The sequence below is a fragment of the Notothenia rossii genome, assembly GCF_949606895.1.
Source record: "Notothenia rossii genome assembly, contig: SUPER_4_unloc_1, whole genome shotgun sequence".
Taxonomy (NCBI): domain Eukaryota; kingdom Metazoa; phylum Chordata; class Actinopteri; order Perciformes; family Nototheniidae; genus Notothenia; species Notothenia rossii.
In genome coordinates, this window is record NW_027640358.1 from 16,012 (window position 1) to 38,938 (window position 22,927).

Below are 22,927 nucleotides of genomic sequence, written 5' to 3' on the forward strand. Positions count from 1 at the left end.
AACACACTTACTTGGTCTCTGTAGCTAAAAGCAGCTACCATTCAACTAATAACATATTCAGCTTTTTCTGTATTTTCAGCTCAATTCAGCCACAAATGCTCACAGTTTACAGCATTCGCACACATTTTCTGCAGGAAATGCATTTTCTAGTTAATGTGCTTATTGCAGCAGTCTGTGCATAGATTTGGTACCTTGCTGGTCTAAGAGTGAAACAAACTCATTCAGTTAAAATTCATAGAATTATGTCTGCCACCTTATATATTTATATTTAAGGCTTTACTGATGTGCCACAATAATGTCACCTAATGTTGTTGAGTTAAAATATTAATATTGTGGCTTTCCAAGTTAACATTAATTGATATGACTGCGATTAAATCCGCATATACCTCTGCCAGGGGATGCCACCCCTCAAAATCTCGTGCCACCCTCTTGCCACCCCATGAATATTTGTCTAGATCCACCCCTGATTGGAGACGAAACAGCCAATCAGAATTGACCTTCTCGAGTTCTCCGATTGGTTGGTTTCGTTGCACATTTGTAACGCTGGGCCAACTTGAGCGAGCAGGCGAGGGGGGGGGGGCCCGCCTGGTAAAAGAAATGTATGTCTGCCGCCGGGTCTGTCCTTCACAGTTCCTTTAACTCAACATGTATGTCTGTAGTTCTTACTGCAGTACGTTAAAAGGAAATATGAATATAAGGACATTTACAACTTTATTGATGAAAGTTATTAATGAATATAAATGAGGTTAAAATACAAAGTGAACATGTGAGATCTCCAGCAGTAACAGAGAGTGACCTGAGGGTCTCCAGTCTGCAGTCTGGACTCTCCAGAAGATCTCTCAGCAGCTCCACTCCTGAATCCTGCAGAGCGTTGTGACTCAGGTCCAGATCTCTCAGATGGATGTTGGACTTCAGAGCTGAGACCAGAGCAGAACAGCTGATCTCTGACAAGCTGCAGCGCCTCAGACTGAATAAAGAAAACATGATGAGGATAAAAACCTGTTCATAATCCAATCAGATGTTACTCAACATTTAAATGAATGAGAACAGAAATATCTGTCTACTTCACAAAGTGAACTTTATCATGTAAAACTAAAATGACTTCAGATGACCTTTATTCAGACGTTATCGTTTACTAAATATTAAATACAGAGATTTACTTTGAACTACTAACATCTATTACAGTTCCTTATAATTGAGATGGCATGCTTTATTATACTCTCCAAGATTCTTCTTTGTGGTTCCGGGCCAATCCCTAGGGGCTTTGGGTTATACGGGACATGTATTATTCCGCGAATGTCCGTTGCCTCCCCATGAGGTTGCCTTTGTATGTTTTCTGCTTTTAGCGGCAGACTTTGTCGTGTTACTAAATCATTATAGTTTGCTTGTGTTTGAACGCTGTATTTCTCGCTAAGCGCTTTTGCTACTCCTTTTTTATGGTTCATGTCAGTGTTGGCCAGGTTCAGAACCCATGGCCAACCGATCATGTAGCCGTTAACATTTTTAATGTTGTCGGCTAAAATCACTACATGTGACCCGTTAGTGGCCAAACATGGTATCCCCATCTGGACTGTGTCCTGTGGTAGGGCTGTTCCCAGAGTAACTAACGGGTGCTCGGGTGAAATCATTTCATTACATTCACTCGGTCCTGCCTCAGACCGCAATCCAAAAATGGATCCGGTTTGGGACATCGTTCCTACTGATATGGTTTTTTAATAGCCTACTGCTTGATCCCTAAGTGTGGTAGCGACCCACCCCGTCGTCTGTTATAATATATTCGGTTACCCTTTGGAGGGGGCCCTATTTGTATTTTTAGCGATAGCTCCCCTCACTCAGTATTTGTCGCAATATTATACATATAAGGGAGGCTGTGGCTCAGTGGGTAGTGTGCTGGACTTCGAATCAGGGGGTAGCAAGTTCGAGTCCCACTGCAGTCAGCATGTTGTTGTGTCCCTGAGACACTACACCCCAAAGTGCTCCTGTGGGGATTGCCAAAGGTACTGAATGTATGTGAGTCGCTTTGGATAAAAGTGTCTAACTCGTGTAATGTATACAAGTATAGTTATTCCCCTCTGTTCGGTCATAATGGTACTGCTTTCCTTTAATCATAAACCGTTACAGATTATGAGAGTCTCACCTCCTATCGGAAGATTTACTTGTTAATTTTTACGCTTGAGATTATTAACGGAACGTTACACTCCTTTTCGTGATAGAGGCGTCTATTTTTTAACCCATATTTTAGACCCACTACCGTATGCGCTCTTGCTTTGATTTCTTTAGGCTCTTTACTCGCCTTTGTTCTTGGCGGCAAGGTACTCCGTGATTAATAAGGTTAGCTCTCGGAGAACTCAGTTTGACTGAGGCTCTTTGTACAGGTTGTTAAGTTTGTGCTCTGGCACTTTTCGCAGTTTTCGGTTTGTTCAAAGAACGAGACAACTTCTGCACGATCGTGCCCCACGTTGGGCGCCATGTTATAAAGTTACGGTTTTTACTCAGTCCGGGCATAAAACGAGGTACCGACAAACTCCCTACTTTCTATACTACCTCCATTCATCAGTTAACACATTATTTCAACTTTTACCCTGCTAGTTTTTCCCTTTAGACTTTAAACACAGACCTTAATGAACACACCTCTGAAACCTTGGGATTCAATACCCATAAAGCACTGCTGCCGTATTTAAGATCAATCGATCACGGCGACCTCCAATATGACATAGAGTTCAGCAACAGAGTTACCTAGATGCAACTTACCCGTTGTTCTCTCTCACGTTTTGCAAGACTCCGTAAGGGATTGATCCTCAGCCAAGGAACAGGACACTGGACTCAAACTGGACTCAGGACTCAAGCTACGTGGGAACAGGTTACATTGCCGTCTGAATTGTCACCTATCCAACAATAATCAGAAGGGCTACATGGACTTTAGTTTCCTCTCACAAATATGAACAGGTAGTTTTATTAAAGTTCAACACATCAATGAGAAATGAAATGCGCTTGGCTCAGATACAAATTATATCTGAGGTTTAGGTTTGCCTCACTATGAGTTAGTCTAAGATCGTCTTCCGTTGCCTGATAAAGCTGGAGAGTTCAAGTTCGCACTGGGTTCAAAAAGGAACTGCTCTCCGATGTTCTTCTTTCATCCTCTTCTTTCCCGCGGCTTGTCACATGGTCTGACTCGTGGTTTGTCACTTCCTGTGCGTACAAGCTGCTGCGTTAGAGGTGTCGTTCTTCGTTGCTGTAGTTAACTGTTCACTTCCCGCAAGGAAATACATAACAGATGTTCTTCTCGAAAGAGGAAGTGCGTACTCCAGGTCTTTATGAGTACCTATGTTTTTAAGGGTTTTTGTTATACGTACTGTTTATATTGCTAAAGCGTTAAACTATACGATACATGACTCTGGCATTCAGAGTTTTAACACAGTTTTGAGCATATTCAAGCTAAATACATTGTTCCATTTTCTTCCTTTCTTCAACACAGGACTCGGGGGATGGGAGTTCCTGAACATGGAGAAACAGCTTCAGTTATTATGCTCCAGATATCTGGAACAAAGTCACAGAAAGAATGTGTCTGCAGCTCAGAGAGTCCTGCTGGGAACCCACACATGTTGAGGAGCCCAAAGTGTGATGATAGAAATGTACAGTACGGGTCCCCAGCACATAGAAGCTGCCGGATGCTAACCTGCATATGTTGGGAGAGCTTTACAGACCAGGAGAGGAACTAAGGACATTTACTCAAGTACTGTACTGAAGTACAATGTGGAGGTACTTGTACTTTACCTGAGTATTTCCCTTTGATGCTACTTTGTACTTCTACTCCACTACATGTATTTAATACCTTTAGTTACTTCACAGATCTGGATGAATGATGTGAAATCTAATCAAGTGTTGAATCAGACTTTAGTTCCACCTGGAGTAAATCCACCAGCTACCCTGCAGTATACAAAGTCATTCAGACTAGCTGCACCTTTACCAGCTTTGAGAACACTTTCATGATCAATCATTATAAAACATATCATATCTATTATTCTGAAATGGACCAATCTGCACAATGACTACTTTTACTGTCTTTCACTATATTTTGATGATAATACTTTTCTACTTTCACTTGAGGAACATTTTGAATTCAGGACTTTTACTGTAACAGAGTATTCCTACACTCTGGTACTTCTACTTTTACTCAAGAACAAGATCTGAGTACTTCTACTTTTACTCAAGTACAAGATCTGAGTACTTTTACTTTTACTCAAGTACTAGATCTGAGTACTTCTACTTTTACTCAAGTACAAGATCTGAGTACTTCTACTTTTACTAAAGTACAAGATCTGAGTACTTCTACTTGTACTCAAGTACAAGATCTGAGTACTTCTACTTGTACTCAAGTACAAGATCTGAGTACTTCTACTTTTACTCAAGAACAAGATCTGAGTACTTCTACTTTTACTCAAGTACAAGATCTGAGTACTTCTACTTTTACTCAAGAACAAGATCTGAGTACTTCTACTTTTACTCAAGTACAAGATCTGAGTACTTCTACTTGTACTCAAGTACAAGATCTGAGTACTTCTACTTTTACTCAAGAACAAGATCTGAGTACTTCTACTTTTACTCAAGTACAAGATCTGAGTACTTCTACTTTTACCCAAGTACAAGATCTGAGTACTTCTACTTGTACTCAAGTACAAGATCTGAGTACTTCTACTTGTACTCAAGTACAAGATCTGAGTACTTCTACTTTTACTCAAGTACAAGATCTGAGTACTTCTACTTTTACTCAAGTACAACATCTGAGTACTTCTACTTTTACTCAAGTACAACATCTGAGTACATCTACTTGTACTGAAGTACAAGATCTGAGTACTTCTACTTGTACTCAAGTACAAGATCTGAGTACTTCTACTTTTACTCAAGTACAAGATCTGAGTACTTCTACTTTTACTCAAGGACAAGATCTGAGTACTTCTACTTTTACTCAAGAACAAGATCTGAGTACTTCTACTTTAACTCAAGTACAAGATCTGAGTACTTCTACTTGTACTCAAGTACAAGATCTGAGTACTTCTACTTTTACTCAAGAACAAGATCTGAGTACTTCTACTTTTACTCAAGTACAAGATCTGAGTACTTCTACTTTTACTCAAGAACAAGATCTGAGTACTTCTACTTGTACTCAAGTACAAGATCTGAGTACTTCTACTTTTACTCAAGTACAAGATCTGAGTACTTCTACTTTTACTCAAGTACAAGATCTGAGTACTTCTACTTTTACTCAAGGACAAGATCTGAGTACTTCTACTTTTACTCAAGAACAAGATCTGAGTACTTCTACTTTAACTCAAGTACAAGATCTGAGTACTTCTACTTGTACTCAAGTACAAGATCTGAGTACTTCTACTTTTACTCAAGAACAAGATCTGAGTACTTCTACTTTTACTCAAGTACAAGATCTGAGTACTTCTACTTTTACTCAAGAACAAGATCTGAGTACTTCTACTTTTACTCAAGTACAAGATCTGAGTACTTCTACTTTTACTCAAGAACAAGATCTGAGTACTTCTACTTTTACTCAAGAACAAGATCTGAGTACTTCTACTTTTACTCAAGAACAAGATCAGAGTACTTCTACTTGTACTGAAGTACAAGATCTGAGTACTTCTACTTTTACTCAAGAACAAGATCTGAGTACTTCTACTTGTACTGAAGTATATGTTGATGGTAATTCTGTAACAAACTGGTTATAATGTTGATGTTTTCATGTGTTTTGTTCTTCAGAGTTTATTTACATGTTACAGAGTGTCAGTGAACGCGTCACTGTGTTGATAGACAGTTGTTGTGAAGAGAAACAGACAAAATGATGAAGAGAGAGAAACCAGAGTGTTGTTTTCCTCTGAGGACATGCTCCATCAAAGAGTTTCATATCTGGATGAATGGAGGATATTCAGTACTCACAGGTCTTCTGGATCTCGGCTCTGATCGGCACATCATCTCTGATCCTGTAGGGATGAACACAATCCAACAGTTATGGATCCAGTTTAAAAGAAGTGTTTGTTCTTTGAGTCAGCTTCAGAGTCCTGACTGATCTCATGCTTTACATCCCATCATATCTTCTCTGCAAACACTACGACTGACTGCCACAGCTCTCAGCTGCATGACAGGAAGTAACAGTCATTAGTCAAGGAGCTAAAAACATCCCATCAAACACAGACTACCTTTTCCACTCTTCTGTCAAATCCCATGTCTGGTGGAAAGTTGATCACTTACTAAATGTGGCTTTGCATTTCCAGCTGGCCTTCTATAGTTGATGGAAGAATGAGAGAGCCTGCAGTCAGTGGGTAACATCACTGATCTGTTTCCCCAGAGAGAGAAACACCTCCCTGTGTTTCATACAATACTGCTGAACCAGCAGAGACCCCTTACTGACCTGAGGGTCTCCAGTCTGCAGTCTGGACTCTCCACAAGATCTCTCAGCAGCTCCACTCCTGAATCCTGCAGATCGTTCTTACTCAGGTCCAGATCTCTCAGATGGATGTTGGACTTCAGAGCTGAGATCAGAACAGAACAGCTGATCTCTGACAAACTGCAGTCCCTCAGTCTGAATAAAGAAAACATGATGAGGATAAAAACCTGTTTATAATCCAATCAGATGTTACTCAACATTTAAATGAATCTGAACAGAAAAATCTGTCTACTTCAGAAAGTGAACTTTATGATGTAAAACTAAAGTGACTTCAGATGACCTTTATTCAGACGTTATCATTTACTAAATATTAAATACATAGACTTACTTTCTACAACTAACATCTATTACAGTTCCTTTAAGAAACACTCAACATGTATGTCTGCAGTTCTTACTTCTTACTTTTAAAAATGAAATATGAATATAAGGACATTTATAACTTTATGGATGTAAGTTATATAAACAATAGGAAGCGTCGGGCCGAACCACGCCCCTTAGCTGTGATATAATGAGCATATATCACGGCCTGAAGTGAGCTATTGCTTTTATAAAACGGTTACCAAGTGTGGCAATATGAAAGAAAAATACACACTCTAATTTAAATAGTTTTTATTAGTAAATAATGATGTTCAAAATAAAATAGTCCCTCCGTTGCCTTCTGCACGAAACATAGTGCATGGTGGTTGCTATGCAACAACACTAACAGCAAGCGAACATATTAGAAAGAGAGCGTTGATCCATTATTTGGCTGTTTATTTACATGAATGTGTATGTTGCTGTTTATTGTGCACCCACTGAAAAACTGTCCAGCATCAGTAGCATGGCTTACGTGGTCACTTGTATAGGTTGAGGTTGTTCTAGGCTGTTGCTTGGCGTGACGGGAATATTGCTCCACTTTCTCCGGTCCCCGAGATTGGGCTTCCAGTAGCTCTGGAGAGAGCTTTCGCACCTGTGGCCACTAACGGTCATAATTTCTCTGCTTTGTTTCAAGACCTGCATCAGAAAGCTTTTGAATGGTGCTACTTTTCCAGTTGGTCTACCTGCTCTTCACGTAGCTCTGCATGTCGTAGTTTAGGTGCTTTTTTTTTTCTGGAGATAGGCACTGCTCAATCCACTCCTACATACTATAGTAAGACCCCCCCGGAGGTCGAAGTTAATCTTAAATGTTTCCATTTTATGCTTTGTAAGTTTGTTTCGTAACGGAAGAAATTTAAATATATTTATAAAACTGACAAGTCAAATCAAGCAATCTGATTGGTCGATAGCGTTTTTGCGAACCTCTTTGATTACAGATTTGAAAACATCGTTGCTTGCTTTAAAAGTAGCACAATTCATTATGTTAAACCTTTGAAAGTGTCTAGATATCCCTGCCCTAATGCCAAAGGAACTGCACACTGAATATGTTTTGGCGTTTGATGTCTATGTCTGGACCGCTGCGTCAAAAAGGAGGCTTTCTGCCCCGTTACTTCTCCGCTGCTTTCTTGTTCCAGTCTGAAAAGCAGCCCAACGGTATACTGTTTTTCTCAGACGCGGAGGGATACTGACTTGTTGTGAAAAGTAACTTACAATTCTGCCCGTGGTATACGCTCAGTATCACGGCTAAGAACCAATCAGATTGCTTGATTTGACTTGTCCGTTCTATAATAATGAATATAAATTAGGTTCAACTACAAAGTGAACATGTGAGATCTCCAGCAGTAACAGAGAGTCAGTGAACTGACCTGAGGGTCTCCAGTCTGCAGTCTGGACTCTCCAGAAGATCTCTCAGCAGCTCCACTCCTGAATCCTGCAGAGCGTTCTGACTCAGGTCCAGATCTCTCAGATGGATGTTGGACTTCAGAGCTGAGATCAGAGCAGAACAGCTGATCTCTGACAAACTGCAGTTCCTCAGTCTGAATAAAGAAAACATGATGAGGATAAAAACCTGTTTATAATCCAATCAGATGTTACTCAACATTTAAATGAATGGGAACAGAAACATCTGTCTACTTCAGAAAGTGAACTCTATCATGTAAAACTAAAGTGACTTCAGATGACCTTTATTCAGACGTTATCATTTACTAAATATCAAATACATAGATTTACTTTCTACAACTAACATCTATTACAGTTCCTTTAAGAAACACTCAACATGTATGTCTGCAGTTCTTACTTCTTACTCTTAAAAATGAAACATGAATAAAAGGATATTTATAACTTTATGGATGAAAGTTATTAATGAATATAAATGAGGTTCAATTAGAAAGTGAACATGTGAGATCTCCAGCAGTAACAGAGAGTCAGTGAACTGACCTGAGGGTCTCCAGTCTGCAGTCTGGACTCTCCAGAAGATCTCTCAGCTCCACTCCTGAATCCTTCAGATCGTTGTGACTCAGGTCCAGATCTCTCAGATGGATGTTGGACTTCAGAGCTGAGATCAGAGCAGAACAGCTGATCTCTGACAACCAGCAGTTCCTCAGTCTGAATAAAGAAAACATGATGAAGGTAAAAATCAGTTTATAATCCAATCAGATGTTACTCAACATTTAAATGAATCTGAACAGAAACATCTGTCTACTTCAGAAAGTGAACTCTATCATGTATGTAATAGAAACATATTATACTCACTCACTTACTTTAATAATATCATTGTGTGATTCTTATTTGCTAATGTTTCTCTATATTTGCTACTTCTCACACTTCTTAGCTAAGCTTAGGAGAAGTCCTTATGAAGAAGATGTGTTGCAGTGTTGTTAGTGACTCTCTATGTGCACCAACAGTATGACCTTCACCTCAGGTGAACTGAGAACTTCCTGATACGTCCTCCCTAACTCCCTAACTCCCAGAATGCTCCTTCATCCTCACCAAGCTTCCCCCTCCCTTTCTCCTCTCTCTGTGTTTAAATATGAAACCCAAACTCTACTCTTCCTCTTCCTCTCTGCAGACTGTGTGCTCTCTGTGTGACTGACTGAACTTTCTGCAAGAAATAAAATACCACAAAGAGCTGAATGCTTTGACTCTCGATCCGCATTTGATAAATAAATTCCCACCACAATGTAAAACTAAAATGACTTCAGATGACCTTTATTCAGACGTTATCGTTTACTAAATATTAAATACATAGATTTACTTTTTACAACTAACATCTATTACAGTTCCTTTAAGAAACACTCAACATGTATGTCTGCAGTTCTTACTTCTTACTCTTAAAAATGAAACATGAATAAAAGGATATGTATAACTTTATGGATGAAAGTTATTAATGAATATAAATGAGGTTCAATTAGAAAGTGAACATGTGAGATCTCCAGCAGTAACAGAGAGTCAGTGAACTGACCTGAGGGTCTCCAGTCTGCAGTCTGGACTCTCCAGAAGATCTCTCAGCAGCTCCACATCTGAATCCTGCAGAGGGTTGAGACTCAGGTCCAGATCTCTCAGATGGATGTTGGACTTCAGAGCTGAGATCAGATCAGAACAGCTGATCTCTGACAAGCTGCAGCCACTCAGTCTGAATAAAGAAAACATGATGTAAGTTTAGAAAACAAAGTTCCTGTTTGAAATAACTCCAGCTTTAATAATCTGTTCAGAGTCAAACAGGGTTTTAATGTCAGAGATGATGCAGAAACAATCCACTGATAATCTGGAACTTTAACTTTGATCAGATGTTTAACAACTCCTTCATCTCCCTCACAGCTCATCAGTACTGACAGCATCTCCACTGACTCCTGGAGCACAGAGTGAGTCTGTGGAAGCTCAAACTCTCTCCCTCACACATTCACCTTCTCTCTGTTACTCTGATCAATATTCAGTCATTAGCAAAAACGGAACAAATTACAATAACATTGTATTTGTTCAAATTCAGAAAATCATAAACACAAACAGATCAATATGAACTGCAGTCAGTGAACTGACCTGAGATCCTCCAGTCTGCAGTTTGGACTCTTCAGTCCAGAACTCAGACGCTTCACTCCTGAATCCTGCAGATAGCTGAGACTCAGGTCCAGATCTCTCAGATGGGAGGGGTCAGACTTCAGAGCTGAGGCCACGACTTCACAGTGAGTCTCTGAGAGTCTACAGCCAGTAAGTCTATAATAAAACATATATTACAACATGAGTTAAAAAAGAGGAAACATTATATTAACTTCAAGCATTTGATGAAAAAAGATTTGACATGTTCTGATAGACCTTTGCTGCTAGTCCATTTAATATAATATATAATATTATATGATAATAGAGTGTAATGAGTTGTCAGTGTGATCTGATCACATGTCTGTGCTCCTGCTGTCACTGACTGTTACCTAAAGAAACAGAAATTAAATGAATCACTTGACGATATTAGAGATGTACATATTGAAATGTTAATTAATATTTGGATGTGAATGATGGATGACGGATGTTTTGGCTTCTCTGAGCATCTGAACATTTATTGCGCACACAAACACAATTAACAAACCAATAAAGTTTCAATATGTTCAACTTGATACCATCAGATGTTCCCAGTCTATCAGCATTAAGACAGAACTCTGTTCTTGGTGGGACATGATATAGATCTGATTTTAAACTCTAACACATTGTGATCAAAACTTGTTCGGTGATAAAGACATTAAATCCTTTGAACAGCGTTCGTTACAATATGATTTACTCAAATACCATTTATTCAGATTCTTCCAGTGAGGAGTTATCTATCCGGCATTTAAAAAAGAGATCTTCTCATCAAGCCATTAATGAAATACATGCTTACAGTTTATGACCCTGGAGTGGAAACAACATTTCAAACTAAGATGGTTCAAATATTACAATTCAAAAATCAAGATGAACACAGTATTATTAATGTAACAGATCAATGGGGAAATGAATGATCCTGCAACATACCAGAAGAACAAGAAACATTCATAACACCACCAACTCAAACTACTGGAAAGAACACATGAAGCTTTTAATTCCATACTTGAAGACACCCCAGATTCAAAGTGAATACAAACAAACCCTCACTTCAAAATGCTGGAGAGAACGCGCTGAGCAGAAACCAGACACATATATTCTGGGCCTGTGATGTGTTGGGAGACTTCTGGGAAACACTTTGAAGAGAAATGTCCAATATCTTGTTCTCTCAACAAAAACCCATTCTCCCTATTACCGGGGAAACACCAGAGGAGATACAAAAAGATTCCTATCTATTTCTGGTCATTAGAAAAGAGATCATCAAACTAATGACAAGGAATTGTCTGAAAGAGAATAACTCAGTAAACTCACAATGGAAGAACTTAGTAAATGAAATCTATGTAACGGAGGAAACAACTAGATTAGAAACCAAATGCATATCTTTGAGGAAAGGTGGGAGGAATGGGTCAGTATAGAACAATATAGTGAATATAATGAATGTGTACCTGAGTATTCATAATGTATTCATAATGTATCCATTCTTTTATTTGTAATAATAACATGTTTCTGTGATAACTGTAAGTCCTGCTGTGTGGTGTGATCACATGCTGAGAAACCTCTCAAGTCCTTCATGTGTTTGACATGTCGCCTCCATCACTCAATATGAAGAGAGGAACGCTTCAGTTGAACTATTATTATAAATAAATAGAAGAACAGTGTTGGTTTCTTTTGCTCTCAGTATTTAAACAGCAGAACTGTTATCGCGTTTATTTGAATAATTAAACTCCTGATCCACATTAGTTTATAAAGTTAATCACATCTGGACTTACTTGAACTTCCTGCAGTTCCTCACAGCTGGAATCAGTCTCCCTCGTCCCTCCAGTGATGTGTTGTACTGATCCAGGTCCAACTCATCCAGAACCTCCTCTGACATCTGCAGCATGTAGGCCAGAGCAGAGCAGTGGATCTCAGAGAGTTTCTCCTTTGATCTGTTCTCGGACTTCAGGAACTCTGTGATCTCCTGATGTACTGAGTGGTCCTTCATCTCTGTCAGACAGTGGAAGATGTTGATGCTCCTCTCAGGAGAGAAATCACATCTCATCTCCTTCAGGTTGCTGATGGCTCTCTGGATGGTTTCTGGTCTGTTGTCTGTGCGACCCAGGAGGCCTCCTAACAGACTCTGGTTGGACTCCAGAGAGAGGCCGTGGAGAAAGCGGACAAACAGGTCCAGGTGGCCATTTTCACTTCTGAGGGATTTCTCCATGGCTCCCTTTAGGAAGACATCCAGGGATGGGTAATCCTGATCTCCCTGCAGGAAGTCCTTCAGGGACAGCTCATCATCATCATCAGTCATATCACTGTCTTCGTCCCAGTCTCCCTGCAGGAAGTCCTTCAGTACCTCTGTGTCTCTGTTGGTGTAACAGTGCAACACATAGACTGCAGCCAGAAACTCCTGGACGCTCAGATGAACAAAGCAGTAGACTGTTTTCTGGAAGATCACACTCTCTCTTCTGAAGATCTCTGTACAAACTCCTGAGTGCACCAAGGCCTCGGTGACGTCAAGACCACAGCGCTGCAGGTCTTCTTGGTAGAACATGATGTCTCCTTTCTCCAGATGTTCAAACGCCAGCCTCCCCAGCTTCAGAAGAAGCTCCCTGTCAGCCTCCGTCAGCTGCTGTGGACTCGTCTCATGTCCCTCTTCATACTTCTGCTTCTTCCTCTTGGTCTGGACCAGCAGGAAGTGTGAGTACATGTCAGTGAGGGTCTGGGGCAGCTCTCCTCTCTGGTCTGTAGTCAACATGTGGTCCAGAACTGCAGCAGTGATCCAGCAGAAGACTGGGATCATACACATGATGTGGAGGCTCCTGGAGCTCTTGATGTGAGAGATGATTCTGCTGGACAGGTCTTCATCACTTGATCTCCTCCTGAAGTACTCCTCCTTCTGGGCGTCAGTGAAGCCTCGTACTTCTGTCACCCTGTCCACACACTCAGGAGGGATCTGATTGGCCGCTGCAGGTCTGGAAGTTATCCAGACGAGAGCAGAGGGAAGCAGCTTCCCCCTGATGAGGTTTGTCAGCAGCACGTTGACTGAGGACTGCTGAGAGACATCAGACACAACCTCATTGTTTCTGAAGTCCAGAGAAAGTCTGCTTTCATCCAGGCCGTCAAAGATGAGCAGCACTTTGCAGACAGCCAGCTGCTCTGCTGTGAGCTTCTGTAAGGTTGGATGGAAAACATGGAGCAGCCTGAGAAGACTGTACTGCTCACCTTTGATCAGGTTCAGCTCCCTGAAGGAGAGCGGGATCACCAGACTGACATCTTGGTTTCCCAAACCCTCGGCCCAGTCCAGAGTGAACTTCTGCACTGAGAAGGTTTTTCCAACTCCAGCGACTCCGTTGGTCAGGACCGCTCTGATGAGAGTCTGTTGGTCAGGTAAGGCTTTAAAGATGTCCTGGCACTTGATTGGAGTGTCATGGAGGGGCTTCTTCTTGGAAGCTGTCTCCAGCTGCCTCACCTCATGTTGGGTATTAACCTCTTCACTCTGGCCTTGTGTGATGTAGAGCTCAGTGAAGATGCTGTTGAGGAGGGTTTCACTTTGATCAGTTCCTTCAGTCACACGTTCACATCTCCTCCTCAGACTGAGCTTATGTTCATCTAGAACCTCCTGCAGACCACGTTCTGCTGGAAGAGAAGGAAACATGAGAGAATGAGGAACATGCTCTGAGAATCTAATTATAACAATTAAACAACAAGAAACAGACTGAGTTTAAATGTTGTACAAACAGCTCACTGTCTCTGCTCTACAGCAGTATACCTATTCAGAAACAAAGGAACCAGGAAGAGGAATGAAATGCTGCGTGTGTTCGGCCTCTTACCTCGTACAGCTCTGCTCTGACTGGCTGTCTGCAGTCCAGCTCTGGTTCTGGGTCTTTCTCCACACTGGGGACAGGAGGGGTCTCCTGATGGAGGTCTCTGCTCCCAGTATGAGGTGATGCACTGTCTGCAGAACCAGTGTCCACAGCTGGTAGAGACTGGATCCTTCAGGACGTCCTGACACAGAGCACAGCTGGACAGCTGCTCCTCCACAGGAACACCACTCTCCCTCTTCCCTCTGTGGAGAGGAACACATCCTTTACAGCACTTTACATTAGAGGAGCTGATTCTCACCAATGGGCAGAGCGTCACCAACGCCTCACTCAAGACTCTTCTCCTCCAGTAGGACTCAGGTGAGGGTGCTGCACTTTCCCTTGTTCATGTGATTTGTTGTTGTTCTTGTTGTTGTTGTTGTTGTTGTTGTTTTGTTTCTTTCCGTTAACTGTCAAGTGGGAACTGAGTATCTTTGTTAGTAAGTGTTTGTGTTTCTCTTTTTATCCTACGATGCTGTGATGTGTGGCTGTGGATAAGAACATATGAAGGACAGACCGTCTGTTTCTATTTATGTTTTTAGAAAGGGGCGGGTCATAGAAGATTATTTTCTGCTCCCTGCTCCTTTCCGGTCAAAGGTGTGTTTATAGAGACATGTTTTATAATATATATATTTGTTATACATGAAGTTGTGCATACCATGAACGGAACAAATACAAATGAAATGAAAGATGAAATGTGTCACGCTGCAGGAACACGCAGGTGACATGAATTTCACCTCTTCACTTTCTTGGTGTTGCCAGGCACGGATCTGGGTCTTTGCATTGACTCTACATGTAATCACACAAAGCTCTGTTATATCTGCTAATGCTAAACACAACCAGCTCACCAGGTCATCACTGTTATTAAGAAACATCTTTAAAATACATATCATAAACATGCCCAAGTAGTAAATCATGTTTTGGACGATATATTTAGTTTAGTGAGTATTTATCAATATCTTTGCATTTAAAACCTTTTGATGCCACTGATACAATGATGCTATAAATGCATATTGAAATATCCTTAAATAATGTGAGCTTGCTGAACTCTGCTGCCTTTGTTCTGTACTATACTGCACACATGATATTATTAAAGAACAGTTTAATATATTAGATTATATAAAAACTGGATCCTCTTCAGGTCAGGTTACAGCAGGAACTCTTACTTTGTGTCTGAGGGTCCAGGTTCATTACTGAAGTTTAGAGGAGACTCTTTAGACCAGTCACTCTTCAGAGACAGACAGCTGGGGACTGGAGACTCTGCTCTCTGTCTGTGGAAACAACACATGTTTTAAACATCATTAGTTCATTCAGAGAGCACATTTTGACTTCTGTCTGTATGTAGATTATTTACTATCGCTGATGACGCCAGGGATCAAGAGTTTAAACTTTGTTACTGTTCTGTTACTAAGTTTCTTTACTGCGATCATTACAGAGCAGGTTAGATTAGAAAAGGCATTTCCTGTGAATGCTGAAAGCTGCTCAAATGTGTTGCTGAAAAGCAGAGAAAGCTGAATATTTGAATAGCTGAATGGTGACTGTAGCTGTATAAACAAGTGGCTTTTAGCAATAATGTTTAAAAGATGTGCAATAGTTTAAGAATAGTTGATCAATCTCCACTAAGTGTGTGTTCTCCTGCAATAACTAGCTGATACATTGTAGTTAGGGAAACTTCCTCTTTTTGGACACAAATAACGTGGGACGCTTCGTGCCATTGGACAAACTTCCGCACAATGGAAATGTGATGTCAATCAATCAATCAATCAATGTTTATTTATATAGCCCAATATCACAAATGTCACATTTGTCTCAGTGGTCTTCACAGTTTGTACAGAATATCAGTATGAGAATACGACACCCTCTCTCCTGAGACCCTCACATCGTACAAGGAAACACTTCCAGAGAAAACCCACAGTTTAAAGGGAAAAATGGGAGAAACCTCAGGGAGAGCAACAGAGGAGGGATCCCTCTCCCAGGACGGACAGACGTGCAATAGATGCCGTGTGTAAATTGAAAAGATAATACATTTGCAACATAGGTAGACCAAATGTTTGGAAATGCATGTGTGTTTAATAGGAAGATGAATCCACGAGGATATCCATCCAGGACTTATGATCCAGGACACAGGACCGCAGGATCATCCATGACTCCGGATCCCGGCGTATATAGACACCAAAAAGAAAGACATTTGGGGAAGCTGGGTTAATCGGAACATGAGAGTACACAGGTATAGATGAGAGAAGGAAGAAGTAAGATGTCCCCCGACAAACTAAGCCTATATCAGCAAAACTAGGGGCTGAATCTAATCAGCCCTAACTATAAGCTTTATCAAAAAGGAAGGTCTTAAGCGCACTCTTAAAAACGGATAGGGTGTCTGCCGCCCGAACACAAACTGGAAGCTGATTCCACAAAAGTGGAGCTTGATAAGAAAAGGCTCTGGCTCCCATTGTACTTTTAGAGACTCTAGGAACAACCAACAACCCTGCATTCTTGGAACGCAATGCCCTAGTAGGACAGTAGGGTATAATGAGTTCTTTAAGGTAAGATGGCGCCTGCCCATTAAGGGCTTTGTAGGCCAGAAGAATAATTTTAAATTCTATCCTGTGTTCTATAGGGAGCCAGTGTAAGGCAGCCAGAACAGGAGTAATGTGGTCCCTTTTCCTAACTCTGGTTAGTACACGAGCTGCAGCATTTTGAATCAGCTGAAGCGACTTGACTGACTTCTTGGTACACCCTGATAATAAGGAGTTACAATAATCCAGCCTTGAAGTAACAAATGCATCTACTATGTCCACTTAAAGAGAGAGTGTCATTAACTGTTACCCAGAGAACAGTCTGCAGCACCTCACTTTCTAACCCACGATTTTAAACCGGTTAAAAAGCACCAAGTGATTTAAGTGCAGTTCCTATGTTTCCCCACAGGAGGGCTCTTCACCTGACATGGGCACAGTGCATTAACAGTAGAAAATACAATAAAAAAAGGCAAATCAGTTAATTTAAAGTGCAGGGAGGCTCCACTCCAGACACAGGTACATTCCTCAATCCCCACAATAGTGACACTGATGATTTAAAGTCGTTTCTGCGGGGAAAAGAGTGATAAAAGTCTGATAACAGTCTGATAGAACTCTGATAACAGTGTGGTAAAAGTGTGATTGTTTCAGAGACCCATGGTAATGATACAATAAACCATTTACATCTAAAAGTATTGATTCAAATTCATTTTTAGGGGAAGCCTGAAAATGCCTCTCCAGGGCCCGGAGAGCTCCCAGGTGCTGAAGAGGGGGAGACGGGCTCACAGCTCGGCCTGGGCCATCCAGCAGGCCCCCTGCAGCACCCCCATCGACATGGAGGGGGGCAGTCCGCCTGTCAGCACCCAAACTCGGTCCTGGGACCGCCAGCATAGGAGCCCCTCCCTGACCCATAAGAAGCGCCTATCCCTCCACACTCTTTGCTTACGGCCATACCACCCTGATCCGCTAGAGCAGGGGTTCCCAAGCTTTTCAGCCCGCGACGCCCAAAATAACAGTGCCAGAGACTGGCGACCCCCTGTCGACGGAGGGGGGGGGGGTTCCATGAGTGTTTTTTATTGGTTAAGTGGTCCTTGGTATGAAAAAGTTTGAGAAACACTTCGCTCGTTGCGGGGAAATTATACAGATGGCTAGTCCGCCCCTGAAAATGTCTATACAAACGTTATTATTAATAACAATTTTTTTTTTTTTATTATTAAAAAAATGAATCCATTTTTTTTAATTATTTTTTATTTATTTTTTTTCATTTTTATTTTGTTCCCACTTTGGGAACCCCTGCGCTAGAGGCCCAGAGTGTGAGTGTGAGGTAAACAGCGTGCTGAACTGTTTGAAGAAAGTTTTGTTTGGAAGCTCCAGTTTATTGTGGGAAGAAGGGAAGAAATGGTGGGTGAGAATGAACACGTTAAAAGGAGGAGGGAGGCCCAGAAAGCAAGAGATGATAAAGATAAAGAGAGACAACAAGGAAGAACAGTGGAGGAGGAGGGAGGAGAAAAGGAGGCGGGAGGAGAGACGGAGAGTGAAGCAGGAGGTGAGAGTGGAAAGGAGGAGGGGCACGGACGAAGCAAGAAAGCAGAAGGGAAGACTGAAAGTGGATCAAGATACGAGAAGAACCAGAGGAAAGAGCGAGGACAAGGTACGGGGGGAGGAGGAGGGAAGAAATGTTGGACTTGCTAGGAGGCATCCAGGACAAGTGTGGGGAGGTGCTGGGATGTAGAGTGAAAGGAGAGAGACATGAGGTCACTATGAAGTACGAGGAGGGGAAGCATAGACTGCTGGAGGGGCTGAGAGTGAAGGGGGGGTGGTCCGTGCAGAGGAGTTGGTGGCGCTGGATGTAGTGGTCTCATCATGTACATGCCGATATATGTGAGCGATAATGAGATGTTGAGGAAGCTGCGGGAGTGGAGGAGGTCTCACCTGTTAAAAGGAGGTTCATTAAAGCAGTGGTTCCCAACCTTTTTTTTACCAAGGCACCCCTGAAAATATTTCTCGACCCCAAGGCACCCCAACTTTTTGTAGATTTAAAAACCACTTCAGAGCTTAAACTAAAAACCATAAATACACCATAAATTGGTTTTCAAATGTGTATTTAATTAAATAGAACATTTTATAAAACAAATAATGTATTCACACATAATAACAAGAACCAGACTAAAAATGTCAACACCATTTCTATGATGAATTCAATATTATAAACAGGCCTTCTAAGTAGGCTCTTTTGTTTTGGCTGAAAATAGTAGGCCTACCTGTGTAAAAACACGAATACATATCAATACAGTTATTATTTTACATTTGGATTTCAAAAGAGGCAGGCCTATGATCACTTAGATTAAATAATAACTTAATAGAATTGGAGTGATGAAACAATGCCCTCTGACCTGACTGTGGTCATGTGACTCATCAACCACATCCCAAATATGAAACATTCTGCATTTCGCTATCCAGATAATACTGATTGACAAAATCATAAATCTAACATTTATAAGAAAGGCACACAAATGAACATCCAAACAAAAATATTTCTCAGACCGTTACACGGTGCTAGTGCGACACTTGTGTCTGCTTTTGTGAGCAGAGTCTCTTGATGCGTGGGGGGATAGTGGACAGCGCAACGCGGAGGTCCTGCTCCACTGACAGCCGGGTCCGGGTCTTGTTTTTGACATATGCGAGTGAGGAAAACGCCAGCTCGCACGAGTAGGAGGTTAGAAACTGTAAAAGCACCTTGATGGCACTCTCTGAGAGGGATGGAGACTCGTGTCCCACAAGCAGCCAAAATATATCCAGACGTATTTCCCCGTGCTTCAGTTTCAGGGAGCGGTCTAGAGATAGCTCTGCGAGTTTCTTTGAGGGCTCTTTTATATGATTTATGTTATGAAAATATAAATTATGTATTTTTATAATAAAAGATAATAAAAATAAATTACTCCCGATCTCGGAAGCTGAGCAGGGTCAGGCCGGGTCAGTACTTGGATGGGAGACCGCCTGGGAATACCCGGTGCGGTGCGGTAAGCTTTTTAAAAATAGTTGTATTATATTTATTGGTGTATAGAAATGTATTAAATAAAAAGACTGGAGAGAAACATGAAAGCTTGACTCTGTGCTTGAATACACCTCTGTTTGTCCGCTCCAACACCCTCAAAGGACGGACTCTGGACCTCCAGCTTGTCTCCCTGACATGTGCACTTAGGTTATTTCCATCATCCATGAAAACACCCCAGTAAATCCACCTCTTTCTATCCGCTCCAAGACCCTCAAAGGGCGGCCTCATGAGTACCAGCATGACCCCCACCTCCATAACCCGGCGCACCAGGCGAACCTGTGTACCCACACTTAAGCACACCTCTCGGACTAAACCAAAGGGACACCCCGGTCAGAAGTTCGTGCCCCCGGTAATCCTAAAAGGGGGTGGATTTTGTGTTTCTTTGATTTCCGCCCCTCAGCATCCAGGCCGGGCCGGCGGAGGCCCTCCGATGGCGTTTGCCATTCGATCAGTGAGAGGAGAAGGACGCAGCATAAAATGAAATAGGGGGGAATATTTTTTAAAGTATCCGAAAATAAGCACTCATGAGGCGGGTAAAGTCCCCTGTCGACTCCCGTTACATTCCTCCAGAGGCTCATTTGCTCAAAAATGAATAAAAAGATAAATTAATAGAACCGGGCCAAAAGGGGGGGAAATGAACAAAGTAAACCTGGGGGAAAGTGTTCTAAATGTCGGGGAAACTGTTTTAAATAGGAGGAGAGTGTCATTAGCTGTTACCCAGAGGACAGTCTGCAGCACCTCACTTTCTAACCCAGGAAAAGTGCTGCAAAAGGTGGGGAAAAGTGTTCATGCAGCCCCTTAATAATGGTGATAATGATTACAAATCATTTCTAGGGCAGAAAGTGTGGAGATATACCTTAATGCAGTGTGTTTGTACATACAGTGGACTGTCAACTGGAAAAAGCCCTAGCGGTGAGTAAGGTATAAAGATATTAACATGATGACTGTTGGAATGGAACCGGCAACCTTATAGTTGAGGGACCAATGCAGTCACACAGAGCCACAGTCACACCTGGTGATAGGTAGTGTGGCTGTTTTAAAGGGTACATGAACAGTGGGGGCTTGAATGTGTGGTGAGAAAAGAAAGAAAAAACGCTGGGAAAAGCAGCAAACTATTTTAACTGCGTGTTTTTGAACTACAACCATATGTCCCCAATAATCTGGAAGATATGTGGAACATGTTAAAGTGTGTATGAGGTTTCCATCAGATAGTATAGTATAGGCTGAGCCAGTGTGTTAAACTCCAGTCTGTGTGTCTGTGTCTGAGCTGAGGTCCTAATCAGAACACCTGTGTCTGAGTCCAGAGATCAAAGGTTTCCATGGAGATGTGATCAGTGATCAGTGAAAGGAGAGGGTTTCATGTGAAAGGTTTTTCTCACATCCTTGCCCTCAACAGACATTTTAAAAAGTTCTATACTTAAATGTTTTTATTTTTCCTACATTTTCATCAACAAATGATGTCACAGGAGTTTAGGGTTTGGGACTTATGGCAGGTTTAAAAAACATTTTAAGGCGGATTTCCAGCTCTCCTCCACTCTGTTTTGAGATCAAAGCTCTCTAGACCTAGAGCGGCGCACACTAATGTTAAAATGTCAAGAAGGCCTCTTTACCAAGCTCCAAGCTAAGTTAAATATTTCAAAACGTGTAAAAGATATCAAAAAGCTGAATGCAAGTTTAATAGCTGAATGCCTAATGAGCGTTTTAAAGTTGGAATGAAGTCTCGAGCTGAAGGTATGTGGAAGGAGTAGCATTTTGCACACGGTGTAGCTAAAAGAGGATTTGAAGGTTCCTCCCATTGGGTTACATTGTACAAATAAAAGTTTAAAAAGCTGAATATTATAAAAAGCATAAATGTCCAAAACAAGAACAGTCATAGCAGTCATGTCCTGAAGGAGCTGAACATTTTAATATTTGAATGGTTTCTGGAGCTGAAAGTATGCTGAAGGAGTTAAACGGCAAACATTGGTTGAAATAAGTTGAAGAATAAAGATTTGAAGAACAATAGTCTGTTGCTCAGCATTCACACTAATTATCAGATAACATAAACACTGGATCCTCTTCAGGTCAGGTTACAGCAGGAACTCTTACTTTGTGTCTGAGGGTCCAGGTTCATTACTGAAGTTTAGAGGTTTATCTTTAGACCAGTCACTCTTCAGAGACAGACAGCTGGAGACTGAAGATTTGTCCTCTTCCTCATCTTTGAAACCACTCATCTTCTCCAGTCTGAGAGACAAACCAGTAACACACACACACACGCACACACACACACACACACACACACACACACACACACACACACACACACACACACACACACACGCACACACACACACACACACACACACACACACACACACACACACACACACACACACACACACAATAATAACACACTCGTTTCAATCATAACCATAATAATAATAATACATTTGTGTTATATTAGGGTCATGCGGAGTCAGACTGCTATCGCTCTTTGGACTCTAGGACGCTGATGTTCTGACATCCAGTAAAACAGAGTAAATAATGTGATATAAAGCAGATCCTGGTGTTAACACTCACCCTGTTGTCCTCCTGCTCCGTCGAGCTGTAAAATGGTGTCTGGCACTCTAAATTTAGAGTGACATCAGCGGGCAGAGCGGCAGAGGGAGTCGGCGCCGTCCCTGGCCAACTTGAGGCCCCATGCAAAGTTATATGATGAGGCCCTCTGTTTGCTAGTGGAGCTATGCAGCGGAGAAAACGTGCCGCGCCACACTACTTCAACACACTCAACTTCAACACTTCAGCGCTGCACAGGCGCATAGGTTCAAGATGAGGCCCCCTCCGCCAGGTGAGGCCCCACGCAGTCTGCGTGATCGGCCTGTAGGGAGGGACGGCCCTGAGTCCGCTGTTAGAGCCAAGACGGATAAAAAGAACGAGCAAACCAGCCTCTCGTGTTCTTGTTTATTTTTCTTATAATCAGATATCTCTGCACCCCATCCTCCTGTCAGCTGCCCCGTGCTCAGGCTGGATCAACGTGATGATGTATCAGTGGCGGAATGTCGCTCAGTATTTTTACTAAAATACCTGAGTACATTATGAGGTAAGTGTACTTTTGTTTGTTGGTATTTATACTCCACTAAATCCATTTCCAATGCAACAATAAACT

At 41.7% G+C, this 22,927-nt stretch overlaps 1 protein-coding gene across 3 annotated transcripts; it reads right to left on the reverse strand.

The window, feature by feature from the left end:
- Positions 1–703: 703 nt before the first annotated feature.
- LOC307038373 (NACHT, LRR and PYD domains-containing protein 12-like) lies at positions 704–22,021 on the reverse strand. Of its 3 annotated transcripts, XM_079696275.1 has the most exons (11): positions 21,871–22,021; positions 15,384–15,488; positions 14,188–14,423; positions 12,142–13,993; positions 10,343–10,516; positions 9,768–9,938; positions 8,744–8,911; positions 8,173–8,343; positions 6,416–6,586; positions 5,944–5,987; positions 2,919–3,495 (listed from the first exon to the last, which is right to left on the reverse strand). In XM_079696275.1, coding segments are annotated over exons 1-11 (3,219 nt in total). In that variant the 5' UTR covers positions 21,996–22,021; the 3' UTR covers positions 2,919–3,493. The 3 variants fall into 3 exon arrangements, with proteins under 3 accessions (XP_079552400.1, XP_079552401.1, XP_079552402.1); XM_079696276.1 differs by lacking the exon at positions 8,744–8,911; XM_079696274.1 differs by lacking the exons at positions 2,919–3,495; positions 5,944–5,987; positions 6,416–6,586 and adding an exon at positions 704–967 and having other exon boundaries at positions 12,142–13,990.
- Positions 22,022–22,927: the final 906 nt, after the last annotated feature.

What these genes read in the sequence shown, in the direction of transcription:
- LOC307038373 (XM_079696274.1), bottom strand. Translation starts at nt 21,995, where the DNA reads ATGAGTGGTTTCAAAGATGAGGAAGAGGACAAATCTTCAGTCTCCAGC. An exon ending in TGCAGACTGGAGACCCTCAG is followed by an intron (nt 8,912 to 9,767) that starts GTCAGTTCACTG and finishes TTCTTTATTCAG; the next exon opens with ACTGAGGAACTGCTGGTTGT. An exon ending in TGCAGACTGGAGACCCTCAG is followed by an intron (nt 968 to 8,172) that starts GTCAGTTCACTG and finishes TTCTTTATTCAG; the next exon opens with TCTGAGGCGCTGCAGCTTGT.